The sequence below is a fragment of the Mesoplodon mirus genome (assembly GCF_964341445.2).
Source record: "Mesoplodon mirus genome assembly, chromosome: 9".
Lineage (NCBI taxonomy): Eukaryota > Metazoa > Chordata > Mammalia > Artiodactyla > Ziphiidae > Mesoplodon > Mesoplodon mirus.
In genome coordinates this window covers 86,011,734-86,034,254 of record NC_138985.1, presented here as the reverse complement: position 1 = coordinate 86,034,254, position 22,521 = coordinate 86,011,734, and the positions used below count along the sequence as shown (strand labels likewise).

Below are 22,521 nucleotides of genomic sequence, written 5' to 3'. Positions count from 1 at the left end.
CTGGACTCGGTTTCCTATAGCCACCACGTAATGCGCCAAAGGGCATGGCTAAGCATTAATTAATTACATGGGATCACACCCTCTATTTTTCAGAGAAGTAAATTTTGACCTTAAAATGCCTTTGATCTAGCTCAAGTTCCATTTGTAATTAGAAAAAAGAAATCCACCGCTGGATACTAGTGGCAGTAAAATTAGACTTGAAGTTAATCTGGGGATATAAATAAATGCACGTGCTTGTGCTTGTAGATAAGAAAATTTTGACATACTACTTAGGGGACTGCTTGTTTTCAGGAATTTCAGATAACTGTGCAAGCCATAAATTGTTTCCTTACGTCATCCTATAAAATCTGGTGGGGGCAGAAGTCTTACTATGTTTTTGTAGGAATTCATGCCCAGATATCCTATCAAAAGACTAAGTAGATTTTTCTGGGAGATTCCATATAGTCTGAAAAGGTGGTTTCCGTGTAACTATTTCTAAGTTGGCAAAGCTTTAAGGAATTTTGTGTATGCTTTTGGAAAATCCCATAACCATTTAAGGAAATAAAATACGTAAAATTTAACAAGCTCATGGAAATCTTTATGCCCTATGAGTTAGTGACTTTTTATGCATTTCACCCAGACATAAATTTTCATTCTTTTCATTAATAATCACATTGTTATTTACAAAACTTTTGAGGAAACTAAAAATTTAAACGTTGAATGTTGCTTCAGGAAGCTGTCCTGCTTAAGCAGTTAATTTTTTTTGCCAAATTTGTGTTCTATTAATAATTTATATTCAAAACGCTCTGTTACAATTTTTAATGAGTAATTTATTTATTTGGCTGACTGGCTGGCATTTACCAGCTTTTTTTTTGTAGGGTTATGACATGTGGTCTCTAGAGAATGACATTTTGGTTGAACTACTCGTTATGGATGGCTCCATTTTAAGGTGACAAATTAAGCCTTACTTCAGGAAGTAATCTGAAAGATATCTAAACTGGCAACTTTTTTTTCTCAACACGAAACTTAAAGCATTGAGTTGTTATATTCACCACTTGGAAATATAAAATACCGAACTGATCTTATTGCAGTTTTTAATTCTAAAAATGTACAAATTAAATGTACATTTAATTTAAATGTATAAGCTTAATTTAATTAAGGTCATTAAATTACCTGCTTAGCTATAAGGTATTAAGTTTTGAACTTTGTTTCTTTAAAATGTGTGATAATTGTCACTTCTGTTTATTAGTTTTTCACTTTTCTACTTTATTGTTTTTAATTACAGAATCATCACATTTTTATAACTAAAAGGGGATTTAAGATGATCTGGTCGAACTTCCTTACTTTGGGAATGAGAAAACTAAGTGTAGGTTAGTGACTGGAAGCCAAAGGTCAGATGACCCAATGGTGACAGTGCCGGGAGCAGAACTCAGCTTTCTTGCCCCTAGACAGTGCCTTTACATGGACGATTACTGTGTTCGAACCTTGGAAGTACTAGGACTTTTTTTGTGCAACATAGAATAACGTTTTGGAAATCTTCTTAAGAATTTGTATTATGTGTGTGTGTGGAGGGGAACCCAAATCACTTAACAAAAATATTACTCTTCTGAGTAACGACATTTGCTTAAAAATGCCTATTCCTTAAACTCCTGCAGGGCTCTTTGTGTCCCCAAAGAATGTAAAATGTTATTTCTTTGTTCTTATCCTGTACTTCGACATTCTCACTTTCTGTGTGTTCTGATTTATTAAAATTGCTTCCCCCTTTCTCCAGCCCTCCTTTTCTCCAAATATCATCTCCCCGCCAACAAAATAATCCGAGTTTCCTGCCTACTCAGCATCCCTCTGTATTTTTCTTTATTTCATCCAAAGATGTGTTTACTCATACCTGTCCACGTATACCCATTCATGTACATTCATATAGACATTCATGACATTTTTTGTGAGGTTGTTTTTCTCATTTGGTTAGAGTTGCAGGAGTGGGATTGCTATGTCAGAGGATATGTAATGATGACAACAAAATAGCTAACATTTATGTCGTTTTTACTATGTTTGCCAGGCACGTTTAGTGTCTCAGTTTCCTAGTCTGCAAAATAGGAACGGTAGCTCCTATTTTTTTAGAGTTTTTTAGAGTTGTTGGGGGATTAGAGTCAATATATGTGAAGTGCTTGAACAGTGGCACTTAATAAGCGCTATCTACGTCGTAGCAGTAGCAATGGTAGCTGTAGTACCCGCAGTCGTTACTACTACTACAATACTGATGCTCGCTAATAGTTTACTGTAATAAGTAGGTTACCAGGAGATGGATCGATGAGTCAAAGGAATCCTTGTCGTAGTAATAGTAGTAATGCTTATTGTTGTGATTAATACTGCTACTATTGCTACCGCTCCTCCATTCCTCTGACCCAGTAATCCTGTCCTGGGAATCTATCCCCTAGAAATAGAAGCACCAATATGCCTCATTATATGTACATCATATGCACTTAATGTTGCTGCCATCTCATTGGTGTTATGAAACTTTAAAATTTTTACCAATCTAAAAGGGTTAAAGTGTTATTTCACTGTTACTTTATTCTTTACCTCCCCCACTATCAGTGAGCTTGAACATCACTTTATATAAACAAATTTTTATATGTGTTTTCGGTAGAATTTTTCTCTAGAATTTTATATAATCTTTTTTTATTCTTCTGTTCTTTTAAAGCGCCTGCCTTTCTTGTCTTGATTAAGGTTTCTTTTTCTTTGAGATTATTTTATACGATTAAAATAACCGTCAGGAGTTTTTTGGAATTGTATGAAATGTATATGCTAACTTTGGGGACATTGGTGTTATTCTTTCAATGTTAAAGCAATGTTTGCTGATCCTATGTTTCCTTACTTGTGCCTCACACATTCCTGGGCATTCTTACACTACTCTTTCATCTAATTCTCATAATTCTCATCTAATTCTCATTTTCCGCCTGGAAAATGGCGGGTGGTGGTAAAGAGAAGTTACTCAGTGAAGCTCATTAACTTGCTCGTAAGTAGCAGAACAGGGATTCAAAGTCCAATTTTTTTTTTCTCTAAGTGCGGCAGAGGTTGTACTAATGGAAACGGTGCTGAATTTATTTGCAGCAGAGAAATAAACATCTTCATTAGGAAGGGATTAGCTGTCCACCTGCTCATTCCAAGTCCCCTAGAGCAGTGCTTCTCAAACCTCCACGTGCATACAGATCACTTGGGCATCTCGTTAAAATGCAAATTCTGATTCAGTGTGTCTGGGGCTGGGCCTGAGAGTCTGCATTTCTCAAAAGCCCCTCTGTGACCCTGTTGCTGCTGGTCTGAGTGCCCCATCTGGAGGAGCAAGGCTTTAGTCCTTGCTTTTAGTTCTCATTGGAATTAGAAGGAGAACAGACCAGTGTGGCGTGAACCTGAGCTCATCCTGAGTATGGAGAGGGTGATTGTACTGGCCTCTAGTTTTGTGGGATTGAGATACCTGCCCTCCTTAACTGCAGGATCAAAAGCCGTATGCTTTTACTCTTCTCCTAGCATCTGAAATAGACTTTTTCTTATCTATTTCTACTGTACTGGTACCTTCTCCCCTTCTCTACCAACAAAGATTTTAGGGAAAGAAAAATTAATTTTATTTGGTAAAACACTGAGGACCTATACAATTTTGTTTTTCTGTTCTGGGAGTTGAATATCAAACAGTGAATTTTTTTTTCAGTAAAAACGTGTATCTTGCATATTTAATTTTTTTAAGTGGGAGGTATAGACCTGTCTAAGAGGAAACAATCCACAGAATATTCAAGATCACAGATGCACTGCATTCTTCCATTGCTGTGGATCCGGTCACCTTGATTTGCCATCTGTTGAAGTGGCTCTTTCACTTGTAAAGAAGCATGATCCCGGTTCAGCTCTACTGGGGCTGGCAGACAGATACTGGACCTTCGAGGTTTGTCATGAGTTTTATGGCTTTGTAATGGGAAAAGGCACATGAGACACAGTGCACGTGAGTAAACTGCCCTGAGAGCTCTTTGGAGACCATGATTCACATTCTGGCCACGATAGAGCAAGGAAATGGGTTATTTTTACTTCAAATGTATCACACTTTTACTTTTTAAATGCCATAGTATTTCATAAATGAAAGCTTTCCTCCATTTTAAAGACAACTTCTGTGGCTTTATGATGTGAGTGTTTGCCATTCTTAGATGATAATTTTCTGCTGTTGGAAAAATGGATACACATGGTTCTTTTTGGAAATTCCTGAAATTGGCGAACACTTAACATTCATCACGTTTGTTTATTATTTTCTAAAAGTGTAATATCCCACCTGTAGTTTTAAACTCTCTTTTCTCACCAGCAGATAAGAGCCATTGTCTTTCACTTACCATTACCAAAGAGTAGCAAGAGAGAGGAGCTACCCTCGACAAAATATGAAAAGAAGTTTATAAAAGAAAGCCTAAAAAGCAGACAGGAAATCTGGTTCACACTTTTGGGATATATGCAAGCTAGATGAAGAAAACAGAAGACTCAATGTTCTATTTCTTTTTCTCCAGTTTTCTGTAGTGAACCTTAGGTGTCTGACTCCCGTAGACCCTAAAGAGTTTCTTGGCAAGTGGGTATTTGCATTCACACAACATTTATATACTCATGTTAAAATACTACTTTTTAAATTGATGCTCTCCCCCCGCCCCCAACTTCGTACTATGAAAGGCATTCCAGTTTACTAAAGGAGAGCCCTCCGAGAAATGTTAGTGCTTTTTTTTTTTTTTTTTTTTTTGCGCTACGCGGTCCTCTCACTGCTGTGGCCTCTCCCATTGCGGAGCACAGGCTCCGGACTTGCAGGCTCAGCGGCCATGGCTCACGGGCCCAGCCACTTCGCGGCATGTGGGATCTTCCCGGACCCGGGCACGAACCCGTGTCCCCTGCATCGGCAGGCGGACTCTCAACCACTGCACCACCAGAGAAGCCCAGAATTATTTTAATTTGGAAAGTTAGTAGAAAATACCATTATCAGTAAGGAGTCCTGAATTGGTTGCATAATTTGTCCTTCTAGATTTAATAACATTAGGATTAGTTATTGAAGTGACCTTGTCTCATTTTAACTTAGTTCCTTGCTATAGCATGCACTGTATTTGTTGTTACTGTTATTATTTTCTCAACAGTAAGTAAAATCACTCTTTGAGAATTGAACTGTTCTCAGCCATTTAATGTGGCTGGAAATAGGGTCATAATAAAAAACAGTGTATTTTCAGAATTGCTTGTTTACTGTGAGATAAAGCTTTGTGTTGATATTATTTATTTCTACTGATGTTCTGTGCACAGCTACAACGCTTCGGTGACTACAGTGAAAAAAACAGCGGGGCTAAATAGAATGCAACATTTGTAGTTTAAAGGACTTTTGAGAACACTTAAGCCAGCTTCTGACCTGATATATAAATTTTTCATCATGTAATTCAGCAAGCATCTCTCTACTGGAAAACTTCCAGTGATAGAAAGCTCAGTTCTACCTAAAGCATCTCCTAATTTTGCTCAAGTTCTCCAATAGTTAGCTTATCTGGCAAGTTGAAATCATCTTTCTTTAATTATTTTCTCATTATTCATCTAATATGTATCAGTCTTACTACTGGGCCTGGTACTCTACTGTGAGATGGGGCTAGAGGCAGTGGTCTGTGTCCTCTAGTGGAATGAGATGGGTGGGTAAAAATAGGAGACGGTAGATAACTGCTCTGTGAAGTCTAGACAAGAGTGTTGACTCTGGGTAAGGAGGGAGCTGGGGGGAAAACTTTGCATTCTAGCTGATGTTTGAGCTGGTCTTTAAGGATAAGGTTGCTCTGCTCATGATATGGAAAGGCTGGGGCAGGCTTGCATAACAGGCAGAGGGAACTGCATGGGCAAAGACATAGGTTTGGGAGGTCTGTGTGGTGCATATCAGAGAAGCACAAGCAGGACTTTTGTCATCCAAGGACAGAATGTGTGTGGGAAGGAGTTGGCAGGAAATAAGTTGAAGAGGTAGGTCAAAGGGTGACTGAAGAGGGCCTGTGTGTCCTGCTGTAGAGTTTAAACTTATTCTCTAAGAGAGAGTTGGGGGAAGTGGAAGTGAGAGATGGGGAGGGGGCACAAGGGGCAGCTATTAGAGCTTTATAAGCAGAAGAGCTTGATCTGTGTTTTATAAAGCTAACTGAAGGGTGAATGTGACGTGGAATCTGTGAGCTGGAGAGTTCTATTATAAGGTGATTATAATTGCCTGGCAAGAGACTGAGGGCTTGAACTAGCCAGAGTGGCAGGAAAGGGGGAGGAATTTATCAGGTGTGTTTCAGGAACAATCTGTTGGACTTGAAAGCAATTAGGTGTAGGACTGAGGAAGAGGGAGAGGTTCAGGCTGCTTGCCAAGGTGCCAGTGGATGTGACTGAAGCATTGATTATACCATTTACCGAGACAGGAAAAACAGTGGGAGGGACACACAGGTTTTGAGAAGAATGAAAATGAGTTCAGTTTTAGAGACCAAAAATAAGAATGGCTATGGAAGTCCAATAGACAGTTCTATGCAGAGTGGCTTTTCGCATCCATTTTTAGACCTTCAAATATCCGAAGATTACATTTATGAACTGATTTAAGAGTTGTCTCCTAAACTGAGAAAGATTAAGAGAAAGGCCTGAGGTCAAAAGGAATAGGGAATATGTATAAGATAGTACTAGGGAATATGTGTAAGAATCCTACTCTTTTTTCATCCTGTGAATCCTCTGTGAAGTTGGACTTGCTATTATAACATTTTATATGGGAGGAAACTGAAGCTTAGGAAAGATTAAATGACATACTCGAAGTCATATAGATGAAAAGGAGCAGAGGGGAATTCAAATTCAAACCAAGGCTTTTTGATTCAATGGCTTCTTATGGTCATTGTGATCAAGACAATATGCCTTACAATGATCTCTAAGACCGTGTGTTCTGGCCCCTGCCTGGCTTTCCATTCTTGCTCCCTGCCAGTTTCCCTTCCTTGCACATATCATGCTGCCTTCCACCCTGGGACCTTTGCTGTTCTTTCTGACTGGTGTGTTCTTTTCAACCTCCCTTTCCCTAATGAACTTGATAATTATTTTTCAGATCTTAGCTGTCTGGAGAAGTCCCCTTGACCCCATGGAATAGATCAGTCACCCCAAAAGGATTTTTTTAAATATTTATTATTTATTATTTATTTATTTATTTGGCTGAGCTGGGTCTTAGTTGCAGCACGCGGGATCTTCATTGCATGTGTGGGATCTTCGTTGTGGCATGCGCGATCTTTTAGTTGCGTCATAAGGGATCTAGTTCCCTGACCAGGGATAAAACCTGGGCCCCCTGCATTGGGAGCATGGAGTCTTAGCCACTGGACCACCAGGGAAGTCCCCCAAAAGAAGTCCTACAGCAACTTGTATTATTCCTTCCTAGTACTTATTACACTTTGCAGTTACACATTTGTGTCTCTGATGAGTTGACTAACACTTGACTAACACGTGATCTCGTCACTTAGTAAATTTCATCATAGGATTGAGCTGGTGCCTGTTATTGCCGATCAGTATATATCTCTAGCACATTGCACAGTACCTGACAAAGAGCAGCTGATCAATACATATTTTTTGAAAGAAAGAATAACTTCAGAACCCATGCTCTTAACTGTTCTACAGTACTAGAAATGTTTTGGAGTATGCTGTTTTAAAAAATGACATTTTTGTTATGAATGGAAGTACTGTGTATATAATGACAATCACTGATACTGTGTTATGCAAAATGAAGAAACTGATTATTTATTGATAGCTGTCTTAGAGCTATGATATTGAAAATTGGCTAAACAGCCTGTGAGAAATTAAAGGATGGAGAAATCAAGATCAGTTATTATTTCGAAGAATGATAAAGAGAGGGGAGAATTATTTATAACTGCAAGAGAATTAAGGTAATTAAATAAAATAGCACATTAGTAGACTTTCCCATTCCTCTGAAACATATAAGGTATTTGAAGACCCACATATAGCCAAGTAGAGGGAGACCACTTAGCCTCAGATTTAATGAAGCAGTCCATGGTCCCCTGCTAGCCCTGTGTGTTGTAATAGGTACTGTGATTATTGAGGTTTGGTTAGATCGACAGATCAGGAGACAACTGCCATTGAAAAGATAGTCTGTTACACTCACAGATCCCAAGAGATAGAGTACAGTTCTCCTCATGGTGGGGTCCATTGCGAGGCAGGGAGAGAGGGAGACTGAGCAAGTGCTTTCATAGGGGCTTCTTCAAGGAGGAGCTGGCAAGGCAGGATAAGTAGGTTTTGGCTAGTTTGAATAGTTTCAGCAGCCTCTGTCCCTAGTTGTCTGGCATCTGGACCTTGCAGTGATCCGGGCAGGTGTAGGTGGAGTGGCCTGGAATGAGAGAGCTCAATAAAGGGGTGGTTGGGAGTGTGGGCTCCAGATTGGTTGGTTTGTATTTGAAAATGAAAACTGTGGGCCCTGAAGAAGGACTTCTCGCAAGGGCGGGTGGAAGGTGGCCAAGGCAAGGTGACTCAGGCGTATTATCAGTTTGTCCAGACCAAGGTGTGTCCAGCATAAGCATGTAGAACAGATGTTAAAGCATCAAGTTTACAGAAGCTAGAAGCATGTTTAATACACTGTGGCTGATCCACTGGGTAACTTTTGTGAGGTTTACAATCTGTTCTTCATTCCCAACAGGAATGAGGATAGTAGTAAGTGGCCTAATTCTCTGAACTGTGATCCCAGGGTTCTTAACCTGTTTTAAGCCATTGAGCCCTGAGCCCTCATTCAGCAAAGAAAGTAGTTCAGACATTCAGACTGAGCCTGACCCCTACAGAGAACCTCCCTCTGCAACCCCACCCCTCCCTTGTTTTAAGGAACCATGCATGCTATGCAGGTGCATCTCCTCACTGTTTGGGGAATATAATGCTCGTTTCTAAACTTGGAAGGTAGTTAGTGACTAACCCTGAAGCTTCAAAGATGAAGGCCTGGATTTGAATCCAGCTCTGCCATTTAGAATCTGCAAGACCTTGAACAGGTTACTTCACTTTTCCGTGCTTCTTGTCACTTTTTACAGTCTGTCATTATCTGGTTTACATATTTATTCCTTGTGTTCTGTAAGAAGCTCCACAAAGGCTGAGATCTTGCTTCTTTTATGCATTGTTGGGTCTGTGACTCTAGCACAGACAGTACAAGGCAGATGGTTGGTGCTGAGAAAATACAGTAGTTCCCCTTATCCTCGGTTTCACTTTCTGTAGTTTCAGTTACCCACGGTCAACAGTGTTCCAAAAATATAAAATGGAAAATTCCAGAAATCAACAATTTGTAAGTTTTATATTGTGTGCAGTTCTGAGAAGCGTGATGAAATCTCCCACTGTCAGGCCCAGGATGTGAATCATCCCTTTGTCCACTGTATCCAAGGTGTAGATGCTACCCGCCCATTATTATAGAAAAAAAACATTAGTATATATAGGGTTTGGTACTTTCTAAGGTTTCAGGCATCCAGTGGGGTTCTTGGAAAATATCCCCCTCAGATAAGGGGGGGGGGATCTACTGTATTTGCAACTGGATGAAGGATGCGTGAATTCACTAGCTGCTTTTCCAGGCAGGTGGCCATGCTTCACCTGCTCTGCTGACCTGGGAGCCCTTATCCAGAAAGCATGTTTACAGCCACTCCTTGAGTCAGTAAAGACTCATTCCTATCTTGTATGTTCATTATTTCAGCATTTACAGAAAACCTGTAACATAATGGTAATCAATGTTCATTAAGATGCCAGAAATTATTAAAAATCAAATTAAGCTGAAATTCATTATACTGCACTTAAGAAGATAAGTATAAGGCACATTTGAGAAAAATTTCCATCAAAATAGGAAAGGCCTTCAGAACTTAGGGTTAACCTTCAGCTTTTAGAAAAGCCTCCCAGGAAGACTCATTTTGAATGTGTTCTAGATAGATGCTGTTTAAAAAAAAGTTTTTTTAAAATTATGGACAGTTAAAAACATACAGAAGTAGAAAGCACAGTATAATTAATCCCCAGTTACCAACACAGCCTCCACTTCTCACTTAACCCCCATGCATCGTGATTGTTTATTAAACCATTCAGCATGTATCTGTAAAAGGTAAGGATTCTTAAAAAAAAGTAATACTATTGTCATATCTAAAATAATAAACAATAATTTATTTTATGATGTCAATATTTTTTATTTTATTTATTTTTTTATACAGCAAGTTCTTATTAGTTATCTATTTTATACATATTAGTGTATATATATCAATCCCAATCTCCCAATTCGTTCCACCACCCCCTTCCCCCCGCTTTCCCCCCTTGGTGTCCATATATTTGTTCTCAACATCTGTGTCTCTATTTCTGCCTTGCAAACCGGTTCATCTGTACCATTTTTCTAGATTCCACGTATATGCATTAATATACGATATTTGTTTTTCTCTTTCTGACTTACTTCACTCTGTATGACAGTCTCTAGGTCCATCCACGTCTCTACAAATGACCCATTTTGTTCCTTTTTATGGCTGAGTAATATTCCATTGTATATATATACCACATCTTCTTTATCCATTCATCTGTCAATGGGCATTTAGGCTGCTTCCATGACCTGGCTATTGTAAATATTTTCAATATCCAATATCGCCAGTCTTCTCATAAATGGCTCTTTGTGGTTGGTTCATTTAAATCAGGATCCAAACCAAGATCCTGACATTGCCTTGGACAATCTCTTAAATCTCTTTTAATTTATAACAGTTTTCCTTCCTTCTTTTTGTTCCACCTGCGAGCTTTTTAAATTGAAGAAACCAGATCATTTGTTCTGTAAAATTTCTTATATTCTTGATTTTGTTGATTGCATCTGCATGGTGGCATTTAACAAGTTTAAATCTGTTCCCTGTATTTCCTATAAACTGATAGAGCTGGAGGCTTGATTAGATTCAGGTTTGACTTTTTGGTTAAATTAACCTCAAAGGTGTCTCTGAGTACTTCTGATTGCATCATATTGGGGACATTATTATATCCGTTGACTCTTTTTATAATACTAAGATTGATCAGAGCATCTGGTATTTTATGTCAAACTTATCTCTCCATTCTAAAAGTCCCCATCAGCCTTTCACTTAATGCAGTAGTTCTCAGCCCTTACTACCCATTAGAATACCTGTGGAGCCTTTATCCACTTTTGATGCCCAGGCCCCACTTCCAAGAATTGATTCAGGGTGGATCTGGGCTCAGTAATTTTTTTAAGAGTCCTGGTTGATTCTGATGCACAGACAGGACTGAAAGCCACTGACTTGATAATTTTGGCAGTCATTGAGGCTCTTTGCCAAGAGAGCCATTATTTCAGAAAAGATGATCAAATAGTGACATTCTGTCATGCTTTCTGTACTTATTAATAGACATTCTTCCATTAAAAACTTTCATTAAGTCTTTGGTTCTTTAGTTTGTATAGGAAAGATTGGATAAACATTGGATTCTTATCAGTTTTCTGAATAATGAGTTGAATATCCAACATCCTCCAAAGCTGGTTAATGAGTTTTGTTGAACTATTATTGTGAATTCATAGATTTTAGCATATTGGATGTTTTAAACTGTTGCATTTATTATTATTATTATGACTATTATTTTCATGCTCAAATTGTTTAACTTTAGCCAATGGAAGTCCTTTGAAGTTAGCTCCTGTGATGTTTTTGGACAACATCAGTAGTATTTGATTGCTCCCTTGCTTTTACATATGATGTGTTTTAGGCTTATGTTGTACATTGAATAATTTAGTTGTCCTGTACAATTCCTGTCCTGAACTACTGTATCTAATAGTTCCGCTACCTGTATACTGTTTAGTGACATTCTATTTAGTAGCTATGACATGATTACAAAACAGAATGGCAGATATTTATAGTAATAGTAAATTTCAACAGGTGGTAAATGGTAATTAGGAAAAAACATAATGATTATGTAAATAAAATCCTTAATTTTTTATTATGAGCCCTGCAGAGCATGGTGCATAAATCCTTTGTCACCAGTTTGTATTTTTTTCCCCCCCAGTTAATGTCCATCAGCGTGTTGGCAGTTTCCGCTTGGATGAGGGATTACCTAAATAATGTTCTGACTTTAACTGCAGAAACAAGGTAGGCTTTATAATTAATGATTGATTTCTTTCATCAGGGTTTCCTCAGACACTAGTTTCTAAGTAACATTGCCCTAGGCTGTTTAGATGGTAGTGCTCATCCACAATCGTTTGGAAAGTTTTTCCTGCCCATGGCAACACTTGCATTTTCCAGCATCTCATTAAGGTGTGCCACTGGTTCTAGAGGACACTTCTGGTCATGGTAATACCACTCGCCTGTCCTTCTGACGGTGTGCCAGCCGTGTCATATTTGTGTATAAAGGACGACACAGCTACTTTTCCTTAAGAAAATGATCGCCAACTTCTTCTTGCCTTCATATTCCTGAGCTAATGAAAACCAAACCCCAAATGTCATTTTCTTACCCAGTTTCAAGGATTGGCCCACTAACATCTCAAGGGGCAAATTACTTAACTTCTCTGAGCCTCAGTTTCTTCATCTCTGAATGGGGATTGTATTATATACCACTCTGAGTTTTCCTAAGGATTAACTGAGATACATTTCTATAAAGTCCTTAACACAATGGAGCTTAGTAAGCACTTTGTAGCGGTCATTTTTTGGTATCTTAATTATTACTCGTACTGTTATGGCTCTAGTTAATAATTTTTTCATAGTCTTAGCAGAAAGCATCTTCCTCCCTTCCTTTTAATTCAGACCAATTTCCCTTCCATAGCAGTATTTCACATATTTGGGAAAGGTCATTTGTTGGGGGGAAAGTGCACACTGCATATGGAATCCCAGACCAAAGAGTAGGGAGAGTCTTCTCAGTTAAGAAATGGTGAAAAGGGTTTCCCTGGTGGCGCGGTGGTTAAGAATCCGCCTGCCAGTGCAGGGGCATGAGTTCGAGCCCTGGTCCAGGAAGATCCCACATGCCACAGAGCAACTAAGTCTGTGCGCCACAACTACTGAAGCCTGCACGCCTAGAGCCCGTGCTCTGCAACAAGAGAAGCCACCAAAATGAGAAGCCCCTGCACCACAATGAAGAGTAGTCCCTGCTCGCCACTAGAGAAAGCCCGTGCACAACAACAAAGACCCAATACAGCCAAAAATAAATAAATAAATAAATAAATAAATAAATAAATAAATAAATAAATAAATGTATAAACAAAAAAAGAAATAGTGAAAAGTCTCATGTGGTTTCCTCAGGTTAAGGCTTCAGAGCTAATATTAGATCGACTTTTTACTGACGACCCCTATCTTATATTTTAAATGAGCTGAGGTAGGAAGGCTACCACTTGTATAAAAAACTAAACCAAACAAGACAAAAAATAAAACAAGCAAGCAAATTGGTGATTGTTCAGTGATTTTGAAATAGAAATCCAGTCATCAGCTTTGAGGTGTGATGATTTAAAGGATTATTAACACAAGTCAGTTGTGTCTTGTACTATGTCTTGGGTGCATTTTGGTTATATTTTATTTACAATATGATATTATTGTTCTTCTTTCAGGGTAGAGGAGGCTGTCATCTTGACTTATTTTCCTGTGGTTCATCCGGTCATGATTGCTGTTTGCTGTTTCCTGATCATCGTGGGGATGTTAGGATACTGTGGAACAGTAAAAAGAAATCTCTTGCTTCTTGCATGGGTACGGTGTTTATATCTATTCTTTATTGTGGTTAAAAAGACCAACCAGTAATGTATTATTGGTTCATCAGTGCACAAGATTACATGCTTAGGGAACTGTGATAGCGGTTCCCTAATCTGTGGTCATTGTTCAACATCCTGTGAGAAGGGAAGCGTTCTTTCCATGAGAGACGGTTTCAGTACAAGCATTTGCTGTACTCAGAAGATGAGGTGCGGAAATATGTACACTATTTAATTACTTCACTCAGGCCATGTGTTGACATTTTCATTTGAAAGTACGAATTCTTTCTAGTGTCACGGACCTTATTACCACTCCAACAGGCCCCTCGGGACTAGAACTGAGACGTCATAATGGAACTCTGTTTCTTTCTCTCTTTTCTTAAACCCATGTGGAAATTCAGGTGGTGAGGTAGCAAACAGACATCATAATCCCGGCACTGCCTCTACATAGGTTAGTGGATATGAGTCTCAGTTTGTATAGTTTTAGTGTTTTGTTTTTTAAAAAATTCTGGAACAGTTGGACTAAATTACTTCTTAAATTCCCTTCAGCACTCAAACTCTATGATTCCAAAATCTATGATTATGCCTTTAATTCAAAAATTAGCTAACCCTCTTTTAACATTAAAAACTTGAGTCAATTAAAAATACAGTTTACGTATAGATTTTTTTTAAATTAATTTATTTATTTTATTTATGGCTGTGTTGGGTCTTCGTTTCTGTGCGAGGGCTTTCTCTAGTTGTGGCAAGCGGGGGCCACTCTTAATTGCGTGCACGGGCCTCTCACTATCATGGCCTCTCTTGTTGCGGAGCACAGGCTCCAGACGTGCAGGCTCAGTAATTATGGCTCACAGGCCCAGTTGCTCCGTGGCATGTGGGATCTTCCCAGACCAGGGCTTGAACCCGTGTCCCCTGCATTGGCAGGCAGATTCTCAACCACTGCACCACCAGGGAAGCCCTACATATAGATTTTTGAAGCTCATTGAGTGCATAAAATATTATATGTTAATGGCCCCAGGGGGTTGAGGCTGCTAACATGTAATTGCAGACATATCAGATTCCTAAAAAGTAATTCATTGAGTATATTCCTTTGTTTGCAGTAGTTCTCAATGGTATCTGTGCACTCATTTCTTGTAGGGAACTTAAAAAAAGGTTTTTTTATGGTGTGCTGATAAGCTGGATATCTGAGCAGAGAAAAAGCCCTGATCTGTAACATTTGAAGATTTCTGTGATGTAAATACTCCCAGCATGGTCGATTTCAGGCTACCAACTTGCCGTTACTGAATGCAGAGCTGGGGAGAGATGAGCACAGATTGGCTCTCAGGAGACAGCTCCCGCACGCCAGGGCTTGACTAGCTCCCGTCTCAAGCCCATTAAAACAGACTCTTAGTGTGAAGCTGAACTAAAGCTTTGCATTTCACAGGAACAACCTGTGTTAATGTATCACTTGGCTTTGTGGAGGATAACTTCAGGTCCATGATTGGAAAACAGAAAACGCTGCAGAAAACAAACCACCCTCAGAGAAAGGGGACATGCCCATTGCCTTACTTCTGTTCACTTTGGTATACAATGCTTTTGACTGTATTTTATTTATGATATGTCGTTAGTTTTCTTCTCTCAGGGGAGAGGAGGTGGAAGGGTTTGGAACCTATGTTGCAATTCAAGAAACTTGGACAATAATTTAAACAAACTAAAGGACTTACTTTATATGAAACTTACAGTTTAAAGGATGGATAGGTATTGAAACTCAAAAAAAAATCTCAGAATCCTTTTTTTTTTTTACATCTTTATTGGAGTGTAATTGCTTAACAACGGTGTGTTAGTTTCTGCTTTACAACAAAGTGAATCAGTTATACATATACATATGTTCCCATATCCCCTCCCTTACAATGATATCCTATGTATAAAACCAATTTAAACATGGCTGCTGTTCTTCCTCCTCCCAGCTGGTATGATTCTGGATGGTCCCTGGACTGTGGAGGTGGGGTGGGGTAGGATTTCAGGAACTTCAAAGACTTTTAGGAACATATTTTGAAAACTATGTACACATTCCATTAGATTGCTTGAATGCAAGTGAAACAATTTGACAAATAACTAGGTAATTTGGGCTCTCCTTGGGGCAGGATGAGTCATAGAGACTTGTGCATGGGAGCTAGTTTGTGATGTTGGAAAGAACCTTATGATGCAAAGGTGACATGGAGGACTGAGGTTCTAAGGGCCAGAAACTTGTTCATTCATTCATTCTTCAAACATTTATGGAGAATATAGGCACTATTAGCCTTTGCCATCAGACCAGTGTATACACAGTGGATAGACAATTTCACTACTGTCTGACAAGACCTCTAACAAGGTTTACTCTGAGTACTGAGGCTAGAGAAGAGCTCCAAGCACAGTCCCAAGGGGTCAGCCTCTCCTCCAGGAGGATGACTGGCATAGATTGATACTGCTTTATCCCATCCCGCCCCTTTTGGTGGATGTACTCTTTTCCACAAAGTAGCTTTTGGTGCATCGCTGTTCCATGTGTCCCTGGCTGCCGTCAGCTCTTGGTTGTTCCTTCCCGTTGACTATCTGTGGCAGTTTGTTCCCCATTCCCATCGGGCTGCCTGTCTCCTCCTAGCAAGTTCCTAGATGTCACTCTGTCTAAACCCAGCACAGCCTTTCCTTTGCTTGAAGAATGATTTGTGGTCTCAGCTCCCAATTACCTGTTGCTCGTAACAGATCTGCAACTGATCTGCTTCTCAGGCAGTTTTTTCTCTGCCTTTCTTTCCATAGCCTCCTTCTCTAAACAGTTGTCAAGTCCGGTAGGTTTAGTTCTACAATCTCGGGATCCCGTCCCTTCTTTTCTTATTTGGAATGCCCACGTTCAGGCTCTCCTGACTTTTTTTTTTTCCCTTAATTTATTTTAGTTATTTTTAAATTTTTGGCTACGTTGAGTCTTCGTTGCTGCGCATGGGCTTTCTCTAGTTGCTGTGAGCGGGGGCTACTCTTCATTGCGGTGCGCAAGGTTCTCATCGTGGTGGCTTCTCTTGTTGCAGAGCACGGGCTCTAGGCGCGCGGGCTTCAGCAGTTATGGCTCGCGGGCTCCAGAGCGCAGGCTCAGTAGTTGTTACACATGGGCTTAGTTGCTCTGTGACATGTGGGATCTCCCTGGACCAGGGATTGAACCCGTGTCCCCGGCACTGGCAGGCGGATTCTTAACCATTGTGTCACCAGGGAGGTCCCTCTCCTGACTTCTTGCTGAAACAGTGCAGAGCCCTGTAACTAAACTTCCTGCCTCTGTTGTCTCCTAATTTACCCCAAACCAGTGCTGCCGGTTAATACAATGCAACAGTGTACACATTACTCCTCTGTTCTGAAACCTTGAAAGACTTCTGGTTGGGTAATGAAGTGTTTACAGACACTTCAATCTTGCATCAAGCTCTTCTGCAATCAAAGCTTCATCTGCCATTTTTAGCTTTCTTACCCACTTCATTTTCTGACTGTTCTTTCCTGCTCTTATTCCTGCTGTCCCTTAGCTGAGAATTTCTTCTTAATGCTTTTGTTTCAGTACTACCAGCCCATTACAATTTGCCTGAAATGCTACCTCCTGAAATTGTAATAATGACAAAGATGATGATGATAATCAAAGTAGTTAACATTTCTCATGTGTTTACAAACTGTAACGCTTTCAGACTCGTAGAGGTTTAAATGAAATCTTTATATGAAGGGCTTTACCTTAATTAATCAATTTCGAGATAGATACTATTATTATTCCCATAACATAGATGAGGAAAGGAAACACACGTTGGCTCAGTGATTTGCCTGTTTGCATAGCTAGTAAATGGAGTATATGGTATTCAGATCATCACAGTCTAGTTCGAACAACATGTTTGCAACAGCTTCACTATTTTACTCTGTAACTGCTGCCTTTTCTTAAATGCTTAAGTATCCTAGTATTATTTAATGATTAATACTTAGTGTATCTTAAGGATTAGGTATCTCACATTGTATAAAACATTTTCCCTATGATCTTTCATTTTAAACTCAACAACAATCATCTAAGATAGATGATTACAACTGAGGTTCAGAGAGATTCAGTAATATGTCCAAGGTCACTCAGCACTAGCAGGTGAAGCGTTGATTCAGACCTCTGTGTTTCTGACTGCCAAGCCCATTCTCATTGGGCCTTTACTGATGCCTCCAACAGACATGTCTCAACTTTTGAAGTCCAGTGCATTTCTCCTATTATAAATTTCCCTTTTTTTTATAACCAGCCCAAACTGCCAGACTACAAACAACTTGATGATATGAACCATTCATCTTGCCTATTGCTTTAATAACTTTTTATGAAATCAAGTAATAGACAGGAAATTAAACAGTGTGAGTAGAAGTGGCCAGCACATCAGATAGGGAGGATGGTGTCTGGAAGGCAGTGAAGAATGTGAGATTTTAAGGGAGGAGCCTGGCTGTTACATAGGTTTTGACAACAGTGGCCTGTTAAAGGGGTGAGCACTAATGCAGGCTATGACAGGATGTTAGGTCTTTGGCAAATATTTGCAATGAAACTCACATGATTTCTTCCTTTGTGTCCTTTAGCTTTTTATCCTATTTTTTTTTTTAATTAGGAGGTTCCTTAATTTGGATGCAAATGTTTAAATAAGCCCAATGCATTCAATCCAACTTGTCCATTTCCTTGTACTCAAAATTGCGCTTCACTTTTAAGACCTGTAAACCAGATTAGAGAAGAAAGCTTTTTTTTTTTTTTTTTTTTTTAAAAAGACCACCAGTATCTCTGAGAGCTGCCACAACTCTTGAATGATTACTAAGAAAAGGTCTGGTAACTGGGCTATGGTGCTGTTTAAGCAAAAGTCAAAAAGCCCTTATTCATCAGACTGATCAAGAAAAAGTGAGAGAGGCTCAAAACAGATCTTTATAACCGACCTGCCTTCCCATGCTCACCCCTCCAAATAAACAACTGCAGGCTAAGAGACCACCTGTAGGAAAACGTTTCTGGTGAATCTTGGTCATGAAGTTGACCCTTTTATTGAAATATAGATGCAGATTGCTAAAACACCCTAATTTAAGTTTCCTAAATAAACTACAGGACATCCAATTAAACTTGTATTTCAGATAGATGACAAATAATAGTTTGGTATAAGTTTGTCCCATGCAATATTTAGGATATACATCTAAAACATTATTTTTTATCTGAAACTCAGATTTAAATGAGCATCTTGTATTTTTATTTGCTGAATTTGGCAACCCTACCCTAACCAGATTTGTTCTTAATAAATATGAAACTGTCACAGAACAGAAACTTTTATATACATATAGGAGGATATTACAAGTAATTAAATTCTAATTATTTTGGGAAAACAAGCCAAAATGAATAGGAAGATAAGCTTGAATGTGCCATGACTTTCAAAGTAATTTCGGTAACAGAAATTCCTTTTCTCTTTACAAGAGAAATTGAAGCTAAATGGAAATTGGTTTCAAGCTTTAGATGGGTACTTCCCAAGGCTTTTAGCTGTAGACTAAATGAAATTCATTTGTTATTGCAATTCTACCTTGCTATTAACAGAAGCATTAGGAAAGCAGTGCCAGCTCAGGGGGAATGTAAACAGATTGAACAGACATGTTTACAATATCGACAACAGCTGAATGTCACCGTCAGGAGATTATCATTTGTCAGAGAGTGATGCTAATATATGCTCAGCTGCCAGCAAACCACAACTTGTCAGGCACTGGTCAGAAATTAAGTTGCCTGTGCCTTACATGTTTAAGATCAGTACCTTGTATTTAAAAGGGAAGGTTTTCTTTTTCTTTTTTTTTTCACTTTTATTATCCCAGAGAATTTGCTCATAGCTAGTGATTGTGTGGAAGCACTTTTAAAGCTTTCTTAAAATATCCAGTGGTTGAACCAGATTTGAAATGATTCTCTTAAGAGAAATCAAGTACGTTTTTAATGGTCTAGACTAAGACTTTGGGGACTGAGTGGAAGGCAGCTGAATTCAGCAGACTTTGCTGAGATAGAATTTTTGCACATGATAATAATGTTTGTATTACTTGACATGAGGAAATGGGGTATTATTCAATATTTATGCATTTTTCATCTAATAGAAACATATCCCTTCAATATATGCGTTTTATTTTGACATGTTAACTAGAATTCTTTTAGAGCAATAGCTTTAAAATTTAGTTGTTAAACTCACAAAAATTTCAAGTAGAGGAAACTGAAGATGATGTAGGCATTTCTGCATCCAGAGGCTCAGCTTGCACATCTCGGTTTTGTGTGTGCACAAAGCTCAGGACAGAGTTCCATTAACCTGTTTCTTAAGTGATGTTGGTTTGACTGTCTCTAATTATACCTCAGAAAAGCACATAAGCAGATGTCTCTGAAAGGAAATGTCATGATATTCATGCCCTTAGTGGTGGGTCTTTGTGACAGGATCTTGAGTATTCTTTGGACTTTTTGCTTACTTTAGGGTTTGAAGTATGAATATCTCAAGGTTTTGTATTTCTGACTTTGGTATAATTTATGTATACTCTGTCATGGTAAGCATTTTAAGCTTTGTTATATATATATTTTAAGCTTTGGTTAAATATAAGCCATATAAATCTATACCCATTGATTTGGTGAATATCCCTAGTCTGTTCAGAGTTCAGTGACAGATATTTCTCTGGCAGCACGTTCTCTGAAAGGGTGATTCTGCTGTGGATGCTGGTTACAGGTTCAGCAAATGCTACCTTGAGGTTAATTCAGCAACTGTGTAGAGTTTTTGCTTCCACATCTGAGTCCAACATCTATTGACTTCCTTTGGCCAAGGTAAAACAGTAGCTATTCATTCAAAATCATATTGGTGTCTAGATGACTCAGGAAACAGAGTTAAATCAATAGACAAACAAATGACACATGTAAAAGACGAGAGAATTAAGTTGCTTAAGCTATAATGAGGAAAGTAGCTTTCAGAAAACCTGTATAGAAAAATGATGTTGAATATTTACTTAATATGCAATATCTGATGAACTTGATGACTAAATAATAGCTTATGAATTAAAGGTTTTTTCATGAAATTTCATAAGTTAAAAACACCTACTTTTTCAGAATTGTGATCCATATATTTCCCCCTTTATTCGTAGAAGGGATTTTTTTTTTTTTTTTTTTTTGGCCTCGCTGCATGGCATGTGGGATCTTAGTTCCCTGACCAGGGATTGAACCTGTGCCCCCTGCAGTGGAAGCGTGGAGTCTTAACCACTGGACCAACAGGGAAGTCCCCATTTCCCCCTTTATTCAGATAAAGGGTTATTACAGGCTCCAATTATGTGCTCAGATTAAGATGAATCTTCTCAGCTCACATGACAGAAACACTAATTTAAATTTTATTTAAAATGTATAAACACTGTAGTTGTATCACTTAGTATTCCTCTTAAGCACTACATTTGAATTATTCGGAAATAAGTGATTATCCCTGAACTTTCTTTAGTTTTAAAACTTTAAAATTTGGAAACTACAAATTTCCGCAGTATGGTTACAACTATGAAGACATTTTAGAAACATCTTTAAGAAAGTTGGAATTTTATTAGATGATACGTGCCAATGTAAGAATTGTTGCTAGTTAAGTAAAAATATGAATCTTTTCAGTGCCTCTTCTAGGAAACAAGCATTTAAAATATTATAAATTTTCAGGTTCTGTGCAGGGTTTACACAGCCGAGTTGAAGACACGGACTGATAACTTTTAACAAGACTTGGAGAAGTTTGCCTTTTGTAATTAAAATATTTTAATTCTAAAAGTTCTCTTTTGTGTTATTAAAGTACTTTATAAGAACTGTAAGGAACAATAGATAGCCTTGTTCTACCAAGAGCATTTAATAAAGAGACATGAGGAATCATTTGAACTGAGATCTGAGGGGGAGGGCAGAATTTGGGTGGCTGGTGAATCATGGGCAGAGGTGGGAGAAGGGCCTTTGCAGGGGAAGCAAGGGACTTGGAGGAATTGAAAGGCTAGTGGAGGGAACAGTTGTGAAAAGACTCAGAACCTCATGGAGTGCTTGGCAAAGGGCATGTGTAGGTCACTGGATAGACGTGTGCCAGGCTTACAAGGCTGAGACTTGGCTGTGTGACCTAGGGCCAAATTATGGAGATGTCTTGAATATATCTTGTGCACATACTCTGCAGTGTGAAGTTTTGCGAGCTGCAGAGTGATGTGATATGTTCTTTTGCTACATAACCCAGGAAGCAGTGTCTGTTCTTGCTTTCTTCTGGGCCTTTTTCTCATTTACCTGGGAGAAGATAGCTACCTGGTCCTGCCACTCTGGGCTAAGGGGGCTTCACATTTAAAGAACCCTTTTTAATGATGGAAGAGAGAATGGAAGACGTATTTTATTCTAACAATGTGCCTTTACTGATGAAGGAATAAAGGTTTTCAGATGGGGCAGTCTAGCTAATGCTTTAGAATTTTTTTCCCAGATGTACATTGTAAACACAATTTTATTAATCTGGATGTGTTTAATTCAGGTTTAATAGCAAAATTATAGTTAGTAAGCTAAAGTAGGCACCAGGAAACTGGGTGTGGGGCTAGGATGCCCTTAGGGAGACCAGCCAGCTAAGGCGTCTTGTGGAATGGTTAGAACAGTAGTTCTTTGGAATGCTGCCACAACTTCCCAGACTCAGGGGAAAAAAACGTTCCATAAACAATTGACTAGTAGCAGAGGATTGTTGTAGAACTGCTTAACTTGTTTGAGAACAAACTTTTGAAGCATGTTAGAAGCACTTACCTACAGATAATGGATATGCTCCTTTCAAATCATCATTAATCTGTTTATAAAAGCAGGTCTTTAAGGATCTCTACTTTTCAATATTCTTATAGCTAAAATATTTGTTGTA

General features: G+C 38.7%; 1 protein-coding gene across 3 annotated transcripts in view; it reads left to right on the top strand.

Moving 5' to 3' along the window:
• Positions 1–22,521, top strand: part of TSPAN12 (tetraspanin 12) — a 66,755-nt gene that overhangs the window by 1,579 nt on the left and 42,655 nt on the right. For all 3 annotated transcript variants that reach the window (XM_082631689.1, XM_082631687.1, XM_082631688.1), the window contains 2 exons: positions 11,998–12,080; positions 13,526–13,661. In XM_082631689.1, the coding sequence (XP_082487815.1) occupies positions 11,998–12,080; positions 13,526–13,661 (219 nt within the window). The remainder of the gene's footprint in view (positions 1–11,997; positions 12,081–13,525; positions 13,662–22,521) is intronic.